The 23,184-nt window shown below is 40.5% G+C and overlaps 1 protein-coding gene across 2 annotated transcripts in view; it reads left to right on the forward strand.

Moving 5' to 3' along the window:
- Positions 1 to 23,184, forward strand: part of LOC126272211 (cell division cycle and apoptosis regulator protein 1-like) — a 269,061-nt gene that overhangs the window by 85,738 nt on the left and 160,139 nt on the right. For both annotated transcript variants that reach the window (XM_049974912.1, XM_049974901.1), the window contains exon 6: positions 16,396 to 16,601. In XM_049974912.1, coding sequence (XP_049830869.1) covers positions 16,396 to 16,601 — 206 coding nt within the window. The remainder of the gene's footprint in view (positions 1 to 16,395; positions 16,602 to 23,184) is intronic.

Genomic DNA, 23,184 nt, shown 5'->3' on the forward strand with positions numbered 1-23,184 from the left:
GGCAGGTTTTGAATCACCTTGACATACTCCTTAGAAGGGTGAAGGCTGTGGGCATCAATCATGAACCCAAGATAGCTGACATCTCGTGCAAAAAAGTCACACATTTCTTTCCCGCAACACAGGTTAACCTCAGCAAAAACCTGAAACTGCCGATCCAGCTTGTCCACAAGGTTCATAGCGGACAAGCCATCGACGATGACATCACCCAGATAATTGGTTGCCCCCAGGCACCTGGCTTATGAGATGTTCCAAATAACGTTGGAAAATGACAGGGGTGCTGGCAATGCCAAAAGGGATGTGGTTGTACTGAAAAAGGTCACAGGGGTATTGATGACTACGATCTGCTGTGATCCCTCATCCAACGGCAGCTGCAAATAAGCATCACACAAATCAGTTTTGGCAAAAATGGTCAAGCTTGCAATACATGTGAGTATGTCATCCATCAATGGGACAAGATAGGCATCGATGACGGACTGAGAATTGACGATGAACTTAAAATCGCAACAGATGCATAAAGCGCCATTCGGCTTCTTGACTATCAAGATAGGCATCGCTTAGCGACTGTGTATGACAGGAGAAAGGATGCCTTCATCTTGTAAGCAGCGAAGTTCCATCTGGAGCCTGTTTCAGAGAGCAAAGGGGTTCAGGCGGACCTTAAGAAAACGAGGAACAGCAGAGGGAAGAAGTTGAACATGCACAGTGAAACCGTTCACCTCCGGTGTGGATGATGAGAACAATGTTTCGTATTTACTGAGCAACGGGGCGAGGAGGGTATCAGATGAGGGAATTGATACCGCGTCCTGCACTGATTAACCCGGATGCCCAAAAATGTCCACACTCAGAAGATTAGTAGTGCTGGGGGATCTGACCACCAAAAACTGAGCAGTGAAGGAACGACTGTTGTAAGAGATTTGTATGGAAAAAACGCCATCGACTGATATAGTGATTTCTGAAACTGCGCAAGGCGTGAGTGTACAGGGATAAAGCTGGTAGGCCCAAGCTTTGGTATGTGGCACCATCCAGAATAGAAACAGACGATGCCGTGTCAATTTGGAAGACCACCGGAATATGCGTGACCTCCAAGATAAGGAGAAAACGGGTATGTGACTGGGGAATAATGGAAAATACTTGGCTTTCAGTGGAATGCGAGGCGGCCAGGTCCTGAGGTGACAATTTGCGATGAGCCTGTGCGTCCGTAGGAAGCGTGGCATCTATGCTATGTTTCTGTGAAGCCTGACACCCACGGTGATGTGGCCTGCTCAGTTGCAAGCTGTGCATTTCGCTCGCTGGTTGGTACACTCTGACCATTGGTGAGTCCGGAAACAGCCTGGACAGGAGGGAAGCCGGGAGAAAGATTTCCTGTCATGGGATGAACCGGCAGATTGATGAGGCTCCTGCTTGGCGCTAGGCAACTGGTGAACCGCGAAAACAGCTGGAGACATGGTAGTTGTATCCGGTGGGACTGTTCAAACGCACGAATGATCAGCATACAGGTGTAGAGGAAAGGTCCTGTAACTTCAAAATATCAGCCTGAAGACCCTTGTCTGGTGCGTGAAAGCCACCATATCGTGAATCAATGAGGAGGCACAAGACCGCTTGCAGGCTACATTGGCACACTAGAATTTACAATTGCGGGAGAGACCCTGGAGCGTCGTAATCCATTCCCGATAAGTCTTACCTGATGACTTGCGACAAGAGAAGGAAGTCTGACGGGGGGAGGAGACGTGTATTTGTGTGTCGAAGTACTCAAAAAGGCAGCCCATAATATGGGTAAATGAATGATGGCGAGTACACTGCTCAGGGTTCAGTTGTTGAATTGAACGATACACCTGTGGGCCGACTGCTGCTAAAAAGAAAGCCCAAATTCAATTTTCGTCGTGGATACCATGTGCCAATAAAAGTTGTTCCCACCGTTCTACATAATTTGACCATGGTTCAACAGACCTGTCGAAAACTGGAAATATTGGTGGAGCCACGTGCAAAGTGTTCAATTTACCTGTGATGGAATCTACTTTATGAGCTACCTCTTGCAACTCTGTTGAGTGAGAGCAATCTTCTGATCTTGTGAGCACTGCCTGAATCTGCTGTACAGTTTCCACCAAGAACTGAAGTAGTTCCTCTGAGGAGGCCATTCTGTTTGAAAATGAAAGTTTTACTTTTGTTGCCAGTAACTGTTGTGCCCTGCGGTCAGCAGGAAAAAGAACTAGCAGCCAATTTATTGTAATTAAAGAAAAAATGCCTTCTTGGCATATACTAAGTTTTAAATGCAAGAACAACAAGAAAATCCACAAACCAAATAAGGAAACAAGACAATGGAGGAAAATTACTGACCAACATCTACTCTGCGCAACACAAAATCCAACATTAGTGGAAGTGTTAGTGAAGTGTTAAATAAGATTAAACGGGGTAAGAAGTTTATTTTCCTTCTCGCACCTATAGCACAGACTTTAGGCTTAATTTCACGCGCGCATAACGTAAGTAAACAGTGACTTAAACTTACATGTAATCACCAGTTTTTTTTTTATTCATTACTCTTTCGATTTATTTATATGTGCCTGAATAGTTTCTAGGGTCTTTTGTTTACGTATTAGTCAGTACTTAAATCAGTTTATACGATTTCTGTTTTTGCCATGAGTGAGAAGTGTGTGACATGCCGTAGGATCGTTAGTTCCGGGGTATGGTGTGATGAGTGTTGTAGTTTCTTTCATTGGGGCGAATGTAGTGGCATGGGAAATGGGGACATAAATGAGGCTCACCAGTGTTATCGTAGAATCTGCAGTAGAGATAGGAAAATACTGGAACAGGAAGGGAAAATTGCAGCTCTTCAAGCTGACCTAGACAAGGCAAGAGAGGATCTGGACAGGTTAAAGAGGGAGAAGTGTGAACAGAGGTGGGAAGTGGCAACAGGTAATAGGGGAAACAGGCAAAGGAGAGCATCAGACAGCTTTGTGATAAATCTTGAAAATACATTTGACCTGTTGCCTCAGTCAGAATCGGATGAGTCTCAAGTAGCTGAAGCTGTAGAAAGGGCACAACAAGCTTTCAAGGACTTGAAAAAGGTAGGGAAATTTGTAAAGAGAAAGAAAGTTCCGTTGTTAGGTAGTTCCCATTGTAGATGTGTTGGCCAACTACTGCAGGAAAATCTAGGTCCAGAGTACCAGGTCACAAACTTTTTCAAGCCTAGTGCAGATCTAGGTCAGGTAACAGAGGATATAGGTTCTTTATGCAAAGATTTCACGAAGGAGGATGCCGTGGTTATAGTGGGTGGTGCAGGAAACAGCATTGACAGAGACTCTGAATATTCCATAGAGAGTGACCTGGTGAAGATAGCATCAGCAACGAAGCATAGGAGTGTGGGATTTGTGTCTGTGTTGAGACGCCATGATCGGCCTCATTTGAACTCTTCTGTAGGGAGGGTGTACTTGGAGTTGGAGTGGCTGCTTAGGACGGATATAGGGTCCCATATTGGTCTGATTCCTGTGGATGCTATTGGTAGGTGGTACTACACTAGGCATGGCCTTCACCCCAATAGGAAAGGGAAGGGAAAACTGTCTGGGTTGATTTGCAGAAAACTTAAGGAGGGACACTGTCACAAGTGGTAAAATACCAGTGGTCACAGGTGTCAGAGGGATGCCTTTTTTAGGATAGGGAAGGGGGATAGAAAATGAGTTTTAAGAGAGACTGGCAGACACACTCAGTTTGAGAATACAGATGAACAGGAGCCAGATTTTAGCATACAGCCTCCATTTAAACAATGTTTAACACGAAGTAATCAGAAACTGCCTGTTCATCTTCACCAAAGCAGTTATAATCCTATTAGTATGCAGTATCAGTTATCTTTATTACACCAGAACATTCCGGGACTCGGAAATAAAATTGATGAACTACTCATTTGTATCGATGAAATGAATTCATCTAATCAAATTGACATAACCTGCCTCTCTGAACATAAAGTGACCACTGGTATAGGTATGTTAGACATTTCAGGATTTGAGCTAGCTTCCTACTTCTGCAGAGCAGATGTGGATGGAGGAGGACTTGCCACATTTATTAAAAACTGCCATAAATTCAAGAACATTGACATTAATAAATTCTGTTTAGAGCAGCATCTAGAAGCATGTGCAACAGAAGTAAAGTTCCATAACAGATCCTATATAATAGTAACTATTTACCAAGCAACTGCAGGAAATTATAATCTATTCATAAATCATCTAGAAGCTCTTTTGGGTTATTTAACAGTAAGAAACAAAGAAATTTTGATTGCTGGTGACTTTAATACAGATTTTCTAATTCAATCTTCCAGTAAACATTTACTGCAGTTAGTAATGTTATCTTTAAATCTAACTAACACTGTAAACTTTCCAACTAGGATCACTAAATCCTCAAGGACAGCCATTGATAACATTTTTATAGACAAATCAAAGGAACAAAATCATACCATAAAACCTGTAATAAATGGACTATCAGATCGTGACATGCAGCTCCTTGCTTTAGATGTAAATTCTAAGCAGATTATCAAGACTGCTAAATCTGAGTACAGGAGAGTATTCTATCATCCAAAAATTTAGTGTTCTGGAAAACTGCTCAAAGATATGAACTGGAAAGATGTTTATTGTGCTCATGACATGAATGAAAAATATAACACATTCATGAACAATGTCAGTACCATGTTTGAAAACTGTTTTCCTCTAAAAGTTACTCAAATTAAACAGAAGTCTATAATAAAACCATGGATCACACAAGGAATAAAGATTTCCTGTAAGACAAAAAGGAAAATGTATCTGTCGACCAAGAATAGCTCCAATGCTGATGATTTAGCTAAATACAAGGAATACTGTAAAATATTAAAAAAAGTAATTCAGACATCTAAACAAATACACAATGAGAAGAAGATAGCAATGTCAGGGAACAAAATAAAAACAGTATGGGATATAGTGAAAGAGGAGACTGATAGAACCAGAAAGGAACAGGAGCAAATAGCACTAAGAGTAGATGACACATTAGTAACTGATGGGCATAGTGTGGCAAATCTATTTAACAAGTACTTTATATAAATAAAATAGAAAGAAACTTCCACATGGGAAAAATATATTAAAAATAAAGATTCCAAGACTGACCAAGCGGGAAAGCACCGGTAGACAGGCACAATAAATAAAACACACACACAGAATTTCTAGCTTTCGCAACTGGCGGTTGCTTCTTCAGGAAAGAGGGAAGGAGAGGGAAAGACGAAAGGATGTGGTTTTTAAGGGAGAGGGTAAGGAGTCATTCCAATCCCGGGAGTGGAAAGACTTACCTTAGCGGGAAAAAAGGACAGGTGTACATTCGCGCGCACACACACACACACACACACAAGCAGACATTTGTAAAGGCAAAGAGTTTGGGCAGAGATGTCAGTCGATGCGGAAGTACAGAGGCAAAGAAGTTGTTGAAAGACAGGTGAGGTATCAGCGGCGGCAACTTGAAATTAGCGGAGGTTGAGGCCTGGGGGATATCGAGAAGAGAGGATATACTGAAGGGCGAGTTCCCATCTCCGGAGTACGGATAGGTTGGTGTTGGTGGGAAGTATCCAGATAACTCGGACGGTGTAACACTGTGCCAAGATGTGCTGGCCGTGCACCAAGGCATGTTTAGCCACAGGGTGATCCTCATTACCAACAAACACTGTCTGCCTGTGTCCATTCATGCGAATGGACAGTTTGTTGCTGGTCATTCCCACATAGAAAGTGTCACAGTGTAGGCAGGTCAGTTGGTAAATCACGTGGATGCTTTCACACGTGGCTCTGCCTTTGATCGTGTAAACCTTCCGGGTTACAGGACTGGAGTAGGTGGTGGTGGTGGTGGTGGTGGTGGTGGTGGGAGGGTGCATAGGACAGGTTTTACACCGGGGGCGGTTACAAGGATAGGAGCCAGAGGGTAGGGAAGGTGGTTTGGGGATTTCATAGGGATGAACCAAGAGGTTACGAAGGTTAGGTGGACGGCGGGAAGACACTCTGGGTGGATTGGGGAGGATTTCATGAAGGATGGATCTCATTTCGGGGCAGGATTTTAGGAAGTCGTATCCCTGCTGGAGAGCCACATCCCGAGTCTGATCCAGTCCCGGGAAGTATCCTGTCACAAGTGGGGCACTTTTAGGGTTCTTCTGTGAGAGGTTCTGGGTTTGAGGGGATGAGGAAGTGGCTCTGGTTATTTGCTTCAGTACCAGGTCGGGAGGGTAGTTGCGGGATGCAAAAGCTGTTTTAAGGTTGTTGGTGTAATGGTTCAGGGATTCAGGACTGGAGCAGATTTGTTTGTCATGAAGGCCTAGGCTGTAGGGAAGGGACCGTTTGATATGGAATGGGTGGCAGCTGTCATCATGGAGGTACTGTTGCTTGTTTGTGGGTTTGATGTGGACGGATGTGTGAAGCTGGCCATTGGACAGATGAAGGTCAACATCAAGGAAAGTGACATGGGATTTGGAGTAGGACCAGGTGAATCTGATGGAACCAAAGGAATTGAGGTTGGAGAGGAAATTCAGGAGTTGTTCTTCACTGTGAGTACAGATCATGAAGATGTCGTCAATAAATCTGTACCAAACTTTGGGTTGGCAGGCTTGGGTAACCAAGAAGGCTTCCTCTAAGCCACCCATAAATAGGTTGGCATACGAGGTGGCCATCCTGGTACCCATGGCTGCTCCCTTTATTTGTTGGTATGTCTGGTCTTCAAAAGTGAAGAAGTTGTGGGTCAGGATGAAGCTGGCTAAGTTGACGAGGAAAGAGGTTTTAGGTAGGGTGGCAGGTGATCGGCGTGAAAGGAAGTGCTCCATTGCAGCAAGGCCCTGGACGTGCGGGATATTTGTGTATAGGGAAGTGGCATCAATGGTTACAAGGATGGTTTCCGGGGGTAACAGAATGGGTAAGGGTTCCAGGCGTTCGAGAAAGTGGTTGGTGTCTTTGATGAAGGATGGGAGACTGCATTTAATTGGTTGAAGGTGTTGATCTACATAGGCAGAGAGACGTTCTGTGGGGGCTTGGTAACCAGCTACAATGGGGCGGCCGGGATGTTTGGGTTTGTGAATTTTTGGAAGTAGGTAGAAGGTAGGAGTGCGAGGTGTCGGTGGGGTCAGGAGTTTGATGGAGTCAGGTGAAAGGTTTTGTAGGGGGCGTAAAGTTCTGAGGATTCCTTGAAGCTCCGCCTGGACATCAGGAATGGGATTACCTTGGCAAACTTTGTATGTAGAGTTGTCTGAAAGCTGACGCAGTCCTTCAGCCACATACTCCCGACGATCAAGTACCACGGTCGTGGAACCCTTGTCAGCCGGAAGAATGATGATGGATCGGTTAGCTTTCAGATCACGGATAGCCTGGGCTTCGGTTGTGGTGATGTTGGGAGTAGGATTAAGGTTTTTCAAGAAAGATTGAGAGGCAAGGCTGGAAGTGAGAAATTCCTGGAAGGTTTGGAGAGGGTGATTTTGAGGAAGAGGAGGTGGGTCCCGCTGTGATGGAGGACGGAACTGTTCCAGGCAGGGTTCAATTTGGATAGTGTCTTGGGGAGTTTGATCATTAGGAGTGGGATCAGGATTATTTTTCTTCGTGACAAAGTGATATTTCCAGCAGAGACTACGAGTGTAGGGTAGTAATTCCCTACCCTCTGGCTCCTACCCTTGTAACCGCCCCTGGCGTAAAACCTGTCCTATGCACCCTCCCACCACCACCACCTACTCCAGTCCTGTAACCCGGAAGGTGTACACGATCAAAGGCAGAGCCACGTGTTAAAACACCCACGTGATTTACCAACTGACCTGCCTACACTGTGACACTTTCTATGTGGGAATGACCAGCAACAAACTGTCCAATCGCATGAATGGACACAGGCAGACAGTGTTTGTTGGTAATGAGGATCACCCTGTGGCTAAACATGCCTTGGTGCACGGCCAGCACATCTTGGCACAGTGTTACACCGTCCGGGTTATCTGGATACTTCCCTCCAACCTATCCGAATTCCGGAGATGGGAACTTGCCCTTCAGTATATCCTCTCTTCTCGATATCCCCTAGTTCTCAACCTCCGCTAATTTCAAGTTGCCGTCGCTCATACCTCACCTGTCTTTCAACAACTTCTTTGCCTCTGTACTTCCGCCTTGACTGACATCTCTGCTCAAACTCTTTGCCTTTACAAATGCTGCTTGTGTCTGTGTATGTGCGGTGTGTGTGTGTGTGTGTGTGTGTGTGTGTGTGTGTGTGTGTGTGTGTGTGTGTGTGTGCGTGCGTGCGTGTGTGCGTGTGCGTGTGCGCGCGCGCGAGTGTACATCTGTCCCTTTTTCCCCCTAAGGTAAGTCTTTCCACTCCCGGGATTGGAATGACTCCTTACCCTCTCGCTTAAAACCCACATCCTTTCGTCTTTCCCTCTCCTTCCCTCTTACCTGAAGAAGCAACCGTCGGTTACGAAAGCTAGAAATTCTGTGTGTGTGTGTGTGTGTGTGTGTGTGTGTGTGTGTGTGTGTTTTATTTATTGTGCCTGTCTACTGGCGCTTTCCCGCTTGGTAATTCTTGGAATCTTTATTTTTAACAAGTACTTTATATCTGTTACTGATAGAATGAGATTGTCAGCATCAGTAAATAATGCCCTTAAATATCTGAAACTAACCTTTACAAATAGCTTCATGTACATGAATATGTCACTCACTTCAACAAAAGAAATAACTTCCATAATAAAATTTTTAAAAACAAAGCATTCTAGTGGTTACGATGAAATATCAACAAAGTTAATTAAGGCATGTTCTTGTGAGTTTAGTACAATTCTAAGTTACTTGTGTAACCAGTCAATTATAACTGGGACATTTCCTGACTGGCTGATATATGCAGATGTTAAGCCTCTATTCAAGAAAGGGGATAAAGAGACGCCATCAAACTACAGACCAATTTCACTTTTGCCAGCATTCTCAAAAATTTTTAGAAGAAGTAATGTACAAGCAGCTTCTCAACCATCTGACCCCAAATAACATATTATCAAGAACACAGTTTGGATTCCTGAAGGGTTCTGATATCGAAAAGGTTATTTACACCTACAGTGAAAATGTACTTAATTCATTAAATAACAAGTTACAAGTAGCAGGTATTTTCGGTGATTTGTCAAAGGCATTCGATTGTGTAAACCACAACATCCTTTTAAATAAATTAGAATTCTATGATGTCACGGGCAGTGCTGCAAAATGCTTCAAGTCATACCTCGCTAACAGGAAACAAAGGGTGTCAGTGCAAGGGAGTAGTGAATTAAGTCATCAGTCACCATCAGAATGGGAAGAAATTACATGTGGTGTCCCACAAGGATCCATCTTAGGGCCATTGCTTTTTCTTGTGTTCATTAAAGATCTCTCATCAGTTACACTGCCAGAAGCAGAGTTCGTTTTGTTTGCAGATGACACAAGTATTGCAATAAATAGTATGTCGAGTGTAGCTCTAGAAAGATCTGCTAATGATATTTTCATGGATATTAATAAATGGTTTAAAGCCAACTCACTGACATTAAACTTTGAAAAGACTCACTATATGCAATTCAGAACCTGTAAGAGGTTTCCACCCAGCATATGCATAAAGTATGAAGAAGAGCAGATAGAAGAGGTTGACAGTCTTAAATTCCTGGGATTACAACTTGATAATAAATTCAGTTGGGAGGAGCACACAACAGAACTGCAGAAACGCCTTAACAAATCTGTATTTGCAATTCGAGTGTTAGCAGACATAGGCGACATAAAAGTAAAAAAGCTTGCGTACTTTGGCTCCTTTCATTCCATAATGTCATATGTATAATATTTTGGGGTAACTCTTCCAGTCAAACAAAAGTTTTCAGAGTCCAAAAGCGTGTAATACGTATTATTTGTGGAGTAGTCTCACGGACGTATTGTAGAAACCTCTTCAAAGAACTGGGTATACTAACTACTGCCTCTCAGTATATTTACTCCTTAATGAAATTTGTCCTAAATAATATATCTCTTTTTCCAACAAACAGCGCAGTTCATACATACAATACCAGGAACAAAAATGATCTGCACAAGGACTTAAAAGCACTTACTTTAGTTCAAAAAGGGGTCCACTACTCAGGAACACTCATCTTCAACAATTTGCCAGCAAACATAAAAAATTTAGTTACAAATAAAGATCAGTTTAAAAGGAGCCTGAAAGACTTACTAGTGGCCAACTCCTTGTACTCCATTGACGAATTTTTTAATAGAAACAAATGATGTATTGTATATATTCATACTATTAGTATTGTTATTTCAGCTTAAAAAAAAGTGATATGTTCCACATCCACGAGGATCTGCTCAACATGGATCTGTGAAACGAAAAACTAATCTAATCTAATCTAAAATGTGCTACTACAGTGCTACAATGAGTGAATATATTGCTAGGGCCAACATAAGTACTGGCCAGAGCTGTTCCTAGCCGTTGGTAAACACTGTTGGTCTGACGGTCTAGGCGTGCTTATAAAGTTAGGTCAGCGGAGTGGTACATCAGTCATATGAGTTCTGGTTGGTGGAACACTGTCACATGTTGTCTGGCGAAGTAGTTCCGTGTTGATTTGGAAAGTCTGTTATTGTTTCTGTCCGCTGGCGATGTTTCTCTGCGCGCTGCTGAGAGGGGGTTAACAACCCATCTTGTGTGTCAGTTTTGCGAGCCCTCTAACAATAAGAGGCCACTATGACACAATTTTTCTTAGCTGCCAACATTTTAGTATAAGCAGCAGCCTTTACTTTTCAAAGAAGCCTTGTGAAATCATTAGCTATTTATCTATAGGCTGATGACAACTCTGGGTTGCACAGGTAGTAAGAAGACTCACATGACTAAAATAAAATTATACATAACACATGACTAAAGGAAAATTATACATAACACTACATTATCAAACATTAAAAAAAATACATCCTTTTAGCATGAGTCACATGATAACATTGGTGGTACCTAACCATAGATTTAGAAATCGCACTCATTTTCATATCAGTAATATTGCAGTTTTAAATGTGCTTGTATTTGGATTGGCATATCCCTGCTTCCAGGTAGGTTTTTATGCTTTATTAGGCTTATCATGGTAATTCATCATAGTACTTCTAAGAGAACACATGGCAAATCGTTGAGGTTATGTAAGATGATACCATGATGAAGTTACAAACTCGCAAGGATGATGAAGAAGGGTAAATACATCAATTTGAGAAAAGGGACCTTGGTCTGGAAACAACCAAGTTGAAAGTTATACTTGTTCACTAGAATAGATGGTTTCACAGTAACAAAGATGAACAAGCAGTCATAACTCTTAATGTTAACACTTCAGAGCCCATGTTTACTGGACTTTTTTCTTATTTTTGTCGAAATTACTTCCTATCAAAATATAGAAAGCAGAGACCTACTGTCAGAAAGATCAGAATGATTTTCACTTATAACTTTAGACTCTGTAATTTTCAGATCAGAGACCCTTACTTTAAATTGATACATTTACCCTCCTGCACAATCCCTGAAAGTTTGTAACATCATCACAGAAACACCCTGTATAAACTTTATCAGTGCAGAGATTATTATGCATCAGTTGTTGTCAGTGTGTGATTTATTTTACACAGCATGTTTCGAGACTATATTATCAAGTTCTATAAAACAAAGATAACACTATGTTCTCGTTACTACAAATACTACACATGTGTAATAGAAATCTGTGTACATTGCTGTGTAGTATTAGGTACGTTAAATTAATATGGCATTAGGCACAGAATTATCTCATCAATTGGTGAGGTTATTAAACAACAAATAAGTTAAAAAGTTGTTTTATACAACTTAATAATGGAATAATGTAGTTCTGAAACGTGATAAATAAATTACACATTTCCAAAAATTGGTGCAAAATGACCTGGCAATCATTGGCTTTTATACCAGAATGCCAGATTTCTCAATTTGTAATTTTTATAACCTAAGCAATTAGAGAGCTAATGTAGTTTGTGAGAAAAAAGTTATTTTGCTTATGTATCTTGGAAATGTTATAAATTAAAAATTTTAAAGCACAGTTGTGTTTGTGAGACAAAAAAATTTCAAATGTAATTATGGTAGCAGCAAGTTTCAATACATTTTGAAATCCATAAAATGTAGTCCATTTTAATGGATTTGCATCCATTCATTCATACAGTTACCATATAAATACTTCCAAGAATATATAGGAAGTACATGGTGCTCCAGGATGTGATTTTAGGAAGTATTAGAGTAGTCTAATTTGATTTTAAAAATTTCGATTTTTCCATCTCAGAGTACATTATGCCAACTAAATAATGTCTTCTACTTCATCCACTCACTGTTCATTTTCACATTGAGATGAGGTATGTCTGCTGGGTTCTGCACCAGCATGCCACAGTTTAGTGAAAATAGGATTAATTATTCTTGAATGTGGTACTCTGTAATTAGAAAATTATCTACTATACCTCCTAAAACCAGCAGCAGTGTTTACCCCTCTAAAATGTTTACTATTCCTCGTGAAACATTCTGCAATGATGATCCCAGTTTGTAGAGAAACAGTATTCCTTAAAAGCAAAGCAACAGAACTTGTTTCACAAGAAATTAAAAGAGGGAGAGAGAGAACTTATTAGACCAATCAACATCCTTTCTGAGGTGGGCAACTTATTCACAAAAGTTTACATTATATAACCGAAAGAATAAGGGAAAAAGGTCAATAGATTTGCTTGTCATCAGTGTCGTATCCTTCGTTTCTCATAGGTATGAGTTCACATTTCAGCATGATGTTGTTTTTGTTGTCGTCATCATCATCATCTTCTTCTTCTTCTGTGTGAAAATTGGTTTGATGTGGCTCTCCACATTACTCTATCCTGTGCAAGCATCTTCATATCTGAATCACTATTACAACCTACATCCATATGAATGTGCTTCTTGTATTCGTCTCTTGGTTCCCCTCTACATTCCCCTCCCCCCCCCCCCCCCCCCCTTTCCCACCAGTACTAAACTAATGAATCGTTGATGTCTCAGAATGTGTTCTGTCAATGGATTCCTTCTTATAGGCAAGTTGTGCCACATGTTTCTTTTGGCCCCAATTTTATTCAGTACCTCTTCATTAGTAACATGATATACCCATCTAATCAGCAGCAGTCTCCTGTAGCACTACATTTGAAAAGTTCAATTCTCTTCTTGTCTGAACTGCTTATCGTCCATGTTTCACTTCCATACAAGGCTACACTCCAGACAAATACCTTCAGAAAAGACTTCCATATACATAAAGCTCTATTCTGTGTTAACAAATTTCTCTTCTCCAGAAAGCTTTTCTTACCATTGCCAATTTGTATTCTATATCCTCTCAACTACATTCGATTACACGTTTTACTTTTGTCGATATTCAAGACAATGGCAGCCATGGCTTACTAAACCAATAATTTGGTAATATTCACATCTGTCAGTATCTTGCTTTTATTGCCATTGGTATTGTTACATTCCTCTTGAAGTCTGAGGGTATTTCACCTGTCTAGTACATCTGGCACACCAGATAGAATAGTTCAGTCATGACTGGCACTCCCTGGGATATCACTAGAGTTCTGAGGAAATGTCATGTACTCCAGGGGCCTTGTTTCAACTTAGGTCTTACAGTGCTCTCTGAGTCTTTGCAGTATTGTATCTCCTATCTCATCTTTCTCTTTCTGTAATGTTGCCTTCACGTTCAGTTTCTTTGTGTAGCACCTTAATATACAAATTGCTGTTTTCCATTCTTTGCTAATACTTGTTTTCCATCTGAGTGCTTGATATTCATACAGCTGCTTCACTTTTCTCAAAGGCCTCTTTAATTTTTGTATAGGTGGTATATATCTTTCCCTTTGTTATACATGCTTCTATAGCCTTCATTTGTCCCCTAGCCATTCCTTCTTTGCCATTTTCCACATTCTGTCAGTCTCATTTTTAGATATTTATATTCCCTTTTGCTTACTTCATTTCTTGCATTTTTGAATCTTCACCTTACATCAACTAAATTCAGTATTTCCTGTTACATGAAAGTATTTGTATGAGGCCTTGTCTATTTGATCATCCGCTTCCTACAAGAGAGGGTGTTTCAAAAGAAAGTTTATCTTTGAAGAACTCTCTGTGCATGCATAGCAAATTGGAGGAGAGTGGGTGGGTTTGTACATCGCTTGCTTGGCCTTTAGGAATTCAGTCAATCTGGAGCACTTCTTGGGAGTGGATCATGCATTTTGTATGTGAGAATTTTATAAAAACAGTGATTCGGCAACTAGCAAAGAGAAAATTTTGCAGTAACTGTGGATTGCACAATATAAATGATGCTTCAAGTGTTCCTCATATCCAGTAATGGATCAAAACATTTGAGGAGACCATTCAACACTGGCCAAACCAAATTTGAGACAACCAATGTCATCAAGATCAGGCAAATCCGTAGAGAGCGTAAATCAGTCTGTTCGTGACATTCCTATCCTCTCCATTCGTAAGTGTGCAATTTCTTTAAATGTGCCTAGATCATCACTGCACCAAGTTCTGCAGAAAGACCTTAAACTGCACCCTTACAGAATCCAGTTGGTGCAAGAATTAAAGCCTCAGGATGCCCAACAAAGGCTGCGGTTTGTTAATGATGTGACTGAGTGGTCTTCATTTAATAACACTTTGTTTTCTGATGAGGTTACTTTTCACCTTAACAGTCGCATCAATAATCGAAATTGCCACTACTGGAGTGCAACAAATCCTGAACAGAAGTGTGAGAAACCCCTTCATTCGCCAAAAGTTACCACTTGGGCTGTGACGTTGGCCCAAAGAATAATTGGCTCTTACTTTCTCGAGGATGAGAGCAGTCATGCAGTTACAGTGAATTCAGAACTTTATGTGTGGATGCTGAATGGATTTTTGGTGTCTGAATTGCAAAACTTTCCCAATTATTACCAAAGAACATTGCTTCAGCACGACAGAGTGACAGCACACATGTCCAAAGCATCCATACTGCAAGTTCATGAAACTTTCTCTGGCAAATTGATCTTCAGGAGGGTTGACATAAATTGGCCCCCATGCAGTCCCGATTTAAGCCCCAAGGATTTTTTTCTTATGGAGAAATGTCGAGTGTAGAGTGTATGTCAATAATCTGACATCTCTGGAGCAACAAAAAGAAAATATCCGTAGTGAAGTGGCAGTCCTCAATGTATCTGCATGCGAAGTTGTCATGGGAAATTTTGTTCATCATTTACAATAGTGCCATAGGGGTGCTGAGTTGCATTTAAATGGTATTGTTATTTTTAAGAAGTAAATTATTAAACTGTATATTTCAGTAATAAATAAAGGTTTTGTCAGTAGACTTCAATCTCCATTTTATTCTGACACATCAAATATAGACTTTCTTTAGAGGCATCTTGTATTTCATCCAACTACATGGCTACATTCCAAAAGGATATCTCCAGAAAAGATCTCCTGGCATGTAAATCTATATTCAGTGTTAACAAATTTCTGTTCTTCAGAAACATTGCCAGTCGACATTTTAATATCCTCTCTACTTCGACCATCATCATTTATTTTGCTGCCTAAACAACAAAGGTCATCTACTATTTTTAGTGTCTCATTTCCTAAGTTAATTCCCTCAGCATCACCTAATTTAATTCAACTACAGTAGATTGCCCTTGTCTTACTTTTGCTAATGTTCATCTTATATCTCCTTTCAAGACACTGCTCTTTGCTGTATCTGAGATATTTACGTCAGTGGCAGAACTCAAATTTGTTATTTCTTCTCCCTCAACTTCAATTTGTACTCCAAATTTTTCATTGGTTTCCTTTACTGCTTGCTCAGTTCTTCTAAATCATGTATACATGCAGTAGCCACCTTTTTGTTGTGCTTGTCTGTAACTCAGTCTCTCCCCTACATGGTGAGTAGCAGTTTATCCATTTCATAATATAGTTGTTATTTCAGTCTGGATATTCCATTGTTCACAATAAAAGTGCCATACTTAAAATATTGCTATATGCTCAGTGGTTTGTGTGGTTGCAATGCAGAGGACCCTGGTTCGATTCTCAGTACTGCCAGGATTCTTCCTTGGTGGAAGTACTGAAACGAGGTACACTCACCTCTTAATGCTAATTGAGGGGCTACGTGAGTGAAAAGTAGCAGCTCCAAGTTCTAGAAAACTGACAATGGTCAGGAGAGTTGTATGCTGATCCCCCCCCCCCCCCCCCCCCCCCTCCTCTCCACCCCATTCCCCTATACTGCATCGAAATGACACCATTGGATGATGTGGTGGTCAGTCAGTCCTGAACTGTCTGGACCAGGATGTGGAGCTCAACTTTGCTTACTTGAAATATAGGAACTATCCTCATATGGTTATTGTTATGTAGTGAATTTTTTTTTTAGTATGACATAAATTTTGATTCACATATTTCATTATCTTTTTAAATTTGCAGTTGCTGTGTCAAGGGATCAAATCCAGTCGTGGGGGACAGGGTTCTTGTGGAAGCATCATACAACCCAAATATGCCATTTAAGTGGAATGCAACCAGAATCCAAGTCCTGCCAATGTCTACAGCAAACACTACTCAGCGGCCCCAGAACAAGCAGGGTTTCACTACTGCTCCTAGCCAGAATACTTACAATGCAGTCCCTCCACCAGGTTAGAACACATATTTATTGTTACTGTTAAAGACCATATAATACTTTAAAATAACTTTGTCAAATATGTTTTTATAGACAGCGTTTTGTAAAATATTTGACAGTGTAATTCAGGCCTATAGATGACAAAGAACCATTTTGTTTTGTTATGTTTACATGTATAGATTGTATTTGTTTAACTGTAGTTGCTTCATTTTTTAGTTTTGTTTGCTATTCATTTCAATGGCTTTTATTGATTAGTATTTGACATTCACTTTCACCTACATATTGTTGTACAAAATATATGGCTCTTAGGTTAACTTGTAACAAGTGGATTAAATAAGTAAATAAACTGTGGTTTTAGCATCAGACACAAAGTACTTTCGCATATTTTAGAAAGAAGAGTCTGATATAGCATGGAGGGGTGATGTGTATGCTAGCTCTTATTTTATTTTGATGATCATTCCTACCTATGTAGGTTGGGCTCAACAAAATATTTTCGCATTCGGAAGAGAAAGTTGGTGACTGAAATTTCGTAAAAAGGTCTCACCGCGACGAAAAACGTCTTTGCTGTAATGACTTCCATCCCAACTCGCGTATCATATCTGCCACACTCTCTCCCCTATTACGTGATAATACAAAATGAGCTGCCTTTTTTGCACCCTTTCGATGTCCTCCGTCAATCCCACCTGGTAAGGGTCCCACACCGCGCAACAATATTCTAACAGAGGACGGACGAGTGTAGTGTAAGCTGTCTCTTTAGTGGACTGTCGCATCTTCTAAGTGTCCTGCCAATGAAACGCAACCTTTGGCTCGCCTTCCCCACAATATTATCTATGTGGTCCTTCCAACTGAAGTTGTTCATAATTTGAACACCCAGGTACTTAGTTGAATTGACAGCCTTGAGAATTGTACTATTTATCGAGTAATCGAATTCCAACAGATTTCTTTTGGAACTCATGGATCACCTCACATTTTTCGTTATTTAGCGTCAACTGCCACCTGCCACACCATACAGCAATCTTTTCTAAATCGCTTTGCAACTGATACTGGTCTTCGGACGACCTTACTAGACGGTAAATTACAGCATCATCTACGAACAACCTAAGAGAACTGCTCAGATTGTCACCCAGGTCATTTATATAGATCAGGAACAGCAGAGGTCCCAGAAAGCTTCCCTGGGGAACACCTGATATCACTTCAGTTTTACTCAATGATTTGCCGTCTATTACTACGAACTGCGACCTTCCTGACAGGAAATCACGAATCCAGTCACACAACTGAGATGACACCCCATAGGTCCGCAGCTTGATGAGAAGTCGCTTGTGAGGAACGGTGTCAAAAGCTTTCCGGAAATCTAGAAATACGGAATCAACTTGAGATCCCCTGTCAATAGCGGCCATTACTTCGTGCGAATAAAGAGCTAGCTGCGTTGCACAAGAGCGATGTTTTCTGAAGCCATGCTGATTACGTGTCAATAGATCGTTCCCTTCGAGGTGATTCATAATGTTTGAATACAGTATATGCAATCTGTAGGTACAGATCTATCGGTGAGCGAGCGGTTGTATATGAGTGCTAAGTAGGGAGCTATTGTATCAGCGTAATCTGAAAGAAACCTTATCGGTATACAATCTGGATCTGGAGACTTGCCCATATCAAGCGATTTGAGTTGCTTCCCAACCCCTAAGGTATCTACTTCTAAGAAACCTATGCTAGCAGCTGTTCGTGTTTCAAATTCTGGAATATACCATTCATCTTCCCTGGTGAAGGAATTTCAGAAAACTGCATTTAATAACTCCGCTTTAGCGGCACAGTCGTCGGTAACAGTACCATCGGCACTGCGCAGCAAAGGTATTGACTGCGTCTTGCCGCTTGTGTACTTTACATACGACCAGAATTTCTTTGGATTTTCTACCAAATTTCGAGACAATGTATACGAGACAAAGTATACGATATCACGATTCAAGATACTGTAATTTGTGTAGCACTGTTCTGATATTTTCATATTCTGAAACAAAAGCTTCTTAGTTAATTTCTGATTTGAAGTATGTCATCTTCTATGTCTGGATACCTAGATAGCTGAAAAAGGCAGTGCAAGTTCTCAGATAATTAAAAGCAAAATAGCAGTGTTTTTTATTTGGACAAAATGAAAGTGAAGCTAAATGTGCAGTGTGTGATAGTTACATTGATACAGGATAAAGGGTGCCGTGGATCGAAATGCCATGTGGCGAGAGCCTCCCATCAGGTAGACCGGTTGTCTGGTGCAAGGGGTTTGAGTTTATTCCACTGTGATGACTTGTGTGTCGATGGGGATGAAATGATGATAATAAGGACAACACAGCACCCAGTCCCTGAGCGGAGAAAATCTCCGACCCAGTCGGGAACCGAACCTAGGCCGTTATGTATGATATTCCGTCGTGCCGACCACTCAGCTACCAGGGGCGGACAGGTGCCATGGATGTGGAAAGACTACTGAAAAAAACATAAAATGATGGTACAGACCAGCTCCACTTGGCTTAACGCTTGATTTCATACAACATTGTTTTCCACCATCATTCGCACAAATCAATAGATTGTACAAGCGTATTAATTAAACTATTTCAAAAATATGATAGTACTCAAAATTTGTCTGTAAAAGAACTAAAACGGAAGCCATTGTAAATAATGTCATTGCACCTCACACTGTAAATATTTTTGTCAAAACTTTGAATGACAGAGTTCCATATTTTTGCCTGGTGACAGAGACAAGTAATCATGGTGCATTGAAAATATTCCCAATTATAATTCAGTATTTTGATTATGAAAACAGTGAAACATGGTATTAAAACAAAGGTCCTTGATGTATAAAATTGTCCAAATGAAACTTCATAAAGTATTGCCTATTATATTGCAGATCGTTTACTAAAGCATATCTTGCTAAATCTAAATGCGCTTTTGTTCATAACAATGCAGATGTTAACTTTGGTGGTGTTACACAGAGTGGAGAATAACGTGTATGGCCGAGCGGTTCTAGGCGCTGCAGTCTGGAACGGCGCAACCGCTACGGTTGCAGGTTCGAATCCTGCCCGGGCATGGATGTGTGTGATGTCCTTAGGTTAGTTAGGTTTAAATAGTTCTAAGTTCTAGGGGACTGATGACCTCAGCAGTTAAGTCCCATAGTGCTCAGAGCTGTTGGAATAACGTGTATTCTGCTCTCAAGCATAAGTTACATGAAAGCATAACAGGAGTTGGATACCCTGCACATATATACATAATACCTTACAACATAAACTGATTCTCTACCTTTCAATATAGAATCTTTTGTAATGAAAGTGTTTAATATTTTTCATGTGTATGCAGTATACATGGAGGAATTGAAATATTTCTACTAATTTGTGGATAAATTACCAACAGCTGCTAAATCATTCCATTGTATTCAGCAATAGAAATGATTCTGCAGTTGTACCCAGCACTGAAATCTTACTCCCTCTCTCAGGATAGGAAATCAAAGCTAACAACAATTAGAAATTTTCTGCAGAATGACTTTTCGGAGCAGAATCTTCTGTTTCTCTCCTCTACCATGCCCATTTTTCATTGCAATATGAAGTCTGTTGAAAAGGAAAACAATTCTATCACAGAAGTGCTTAACTTATTATAAACTCTCTCACAGTCAATCCTTGAATAAATAAATTATGAATAATCCGCCTTGATTGCAAAAATTCCCGGTGTTTACCCAGGTTTCAACGTGGATAACCACGCTTTGTTCAGAACAAAATAAAAATAAAAAACAGCTTGCCTAAATGGGCATAGTCAATTTCTAAAATGAACACCCACAACGGCAGGTCCCCATAAAATTTATTAACATTACACGGTACATCCGTACCAAGTCAATAACACTACTTAACTGTGTGTGCTGCCTCGCCCCAGCCAACGTGCGATGGGTCACAGGCTCTCCACTGCACTAAGGCCTCGCCGGCTATTCCCCTGAGCGACTGTCGACAATCTCTGCGCATGCGCGCGGCTAAGAAATGGGATACAACAGTTAACATGAATCGGGGCCTAAGTAACTACAAAAAGTTGTCGCCCAAATAGTAAGTGATACAAGAATTGATGCGGAAATTACGACATATCAATTCTCGACCCTAACTAATATGGAGGCACTAAAATTAGGTAAAACTTACAACTAACATACAGAAATGGCTATGCATGAGGACATAGTAAAGTGCAATCTGTTCCAAACCATACTACATGCGGGAACCATTAAGTTGTAACTCACAGAGCGAACGGTCTGCAAAACTTGACCCCTTAACGGATAATGGTGTGGGGGCGGTGGAAAGAAAAACTCAAATGTTGTTAACGGATAAAACCACACAATTTCTGCTAACAGAAACCATCACTATCGCTACATCGCCAAAATGCTAAGTGGCTGAGCAGGCCGTAATCAAAAAACATAAAAGATTTAGGACATATCTTGGCCCCCGCCACGATCTTATAAATATAGAAGCCAACGAAGATACAATACGTCTTAAAAGCGCGCAGCGATATGAACTTAACGATGACCGAAAGGCGTTCATCTTGGCTAACCAAACCTTCAACTCACAGAAAGGGAAAGGTGCCAAAAAAGAGAGGGGGAGGGGCATCGTTATCATCCGTTAACAATCAACAATCTGTGCATGCATCAGCCAACTTCCACGTCATGTGGTTTAATGAAAAGAATTAAGTAAGGGACCGAAACTTTCAAAGAAATTTCTGTTTTTTAATTGTAGCTGATCGTTGAGGACATCGTCTTTGGCATACTGCAGGTGTTTAAAAATCTGCATTTCCTCTAAGATGTCCAATTTTAAACCCTTAACTTCAGCATGAAGCAACTCTTTATTAGACGACTTGGCGCATTATATCTAGTCATGAGAGCTCGGCCTGTTTGACCGATATAAAATTTCGGAGAGTCACCGCAAGTAACTTTATACACACCAGACTGAGAAAGTTTGTCACTTGTGATCTGCAACGAGTGGATTAAATTCTTGTGCAGATTGTTGTTGGTAGAAAAGGCTACCCTAAAGTTATAGGCTCTAAGCAAACGCCCTAATTTGTAACTTACATTACCTACAAAAGGGATAGATACTATTGCCATCGGTTTGTCATTTACTAAATCACCTAATGTGGAAGCCGTACCATTATTTTTATTTATTTTCTTGTTGTACAAACGTTTTACCAATTGTGAACTATAACCATTATTTCTAGCGATAGCTTCCAGTGTGACCAATTCGGTCTCTAACGCCTCCGGTGACAGAGGGATAGCTGTAGCTCGATGTATATTCGAATGGAAGAAGGCCATCTTATGGGCATGCGGATGCGCCGAATCTGCAGAAATGATGTTATCAGAGTACGTGTCTTTCCGGTAGATATTAAACTCAATATGGCTATCCACCACGGTCAACGTGAGATCCAAATAGTTCAAGGACCTCGTCAAGGATTCCCTCTCGAGTGTAAACCTGATGTTATCATGAAACTCACTAAAGATAGAAAAAATACGGTCTACATCATTCTGAGTACCATTAATGACAAATAAAATGTTGTCAACGTACCTTGTATAAAATTTTATTTTACTCAAAATCTCTCTACCACTGGCAAAGAAATCTAACTCTAAGGAGTTCAAGAAAATTTCAGATAAAATCCCAGCAAGGGGGCTTCCCATGGCCAATCCAAACGGTTGCGAATACATTCTATCATTAAAGGTAAAATAATTATATTTCAGGACAATCCGTAGCAACATCATTAGCTCATCAATTTCATCATGTGATAGTCTTTTATAATAACGTAAATTACCCTCTAATATCTGGAGAGTCTGGTCCACTGGTACGTTCGTGTACAGACTTGTTATATCAAACGAGACTAGTTTAGATTCCTCAGAACAGGTTACATTACCCAAAAGCGTGGCTAATACAATAGAATTTTTGACTGTATAGTTTTTTCTAAAAACAAAATTATCTTTAATTTTATTATGTAAGCATTTAGCCAGTTTATGATAGGCACTCCCTGTGCTGTCGACAATAGGGCGAATTGGGTGATTTAATTTATGGACCTTGAACTGGCTTCTCAAACAAGGGGGTTTAGGATTCATGTTGATGAGGCGGATTATTCATAATTTATTTAGATAATTACGATTGCTGACGCGCTGCAATGCTGAAAGTTCTTAAATCCTTGAATACCTTTCTAGAATCTGGCTTGGGAAAAAAGTGCCAAGCATATGTGATAAACGTATCTACTTTACATTAAACTTGCACTGAATACGTAGAAAAATTGATACAGCCAATGGAAGAATTTAAGGGCTTCATGTGGCTTAAACTCAGAGTTGAAGGACCTTTGTTTTGTGGACATTCTTTCATGTACTTATAAACTAAAAGTGTGAAAACAGATGATTCAAAATATTTGATCAGTGCGGCATCATCAAGAATTGTGCACAATCTATAATGCTGGACAAAAATTCTAAACTACACCAACAGTGGTGTTCTTTGTTTAAAAAGTGTCAAAATGTTGAAACGTTTTTTGAAATTTCGAAAATTTGCCAATTTTTCCTTGCAATTCCTGGTAGCAATGTGTCTACTGAATCCATATTTCCTCTCATA

The sequence above is a fragment of the Schistocerca gregaria genome, chromosome 1 (assembly GCF_023897955.1).
Source record: "Schistocerca gregaria isolate iqSchGreg1 chromosome 1, iqSchGreg1.2, whole genome shotgun sequence".
Taxonomy (NCBI): domain Eukaryota; kingdom Metazoa; phylum Arthropoda; class Insecta; order Orthoptera; family Acrididae; genus Schistocerca; species Schistocerca gregaria.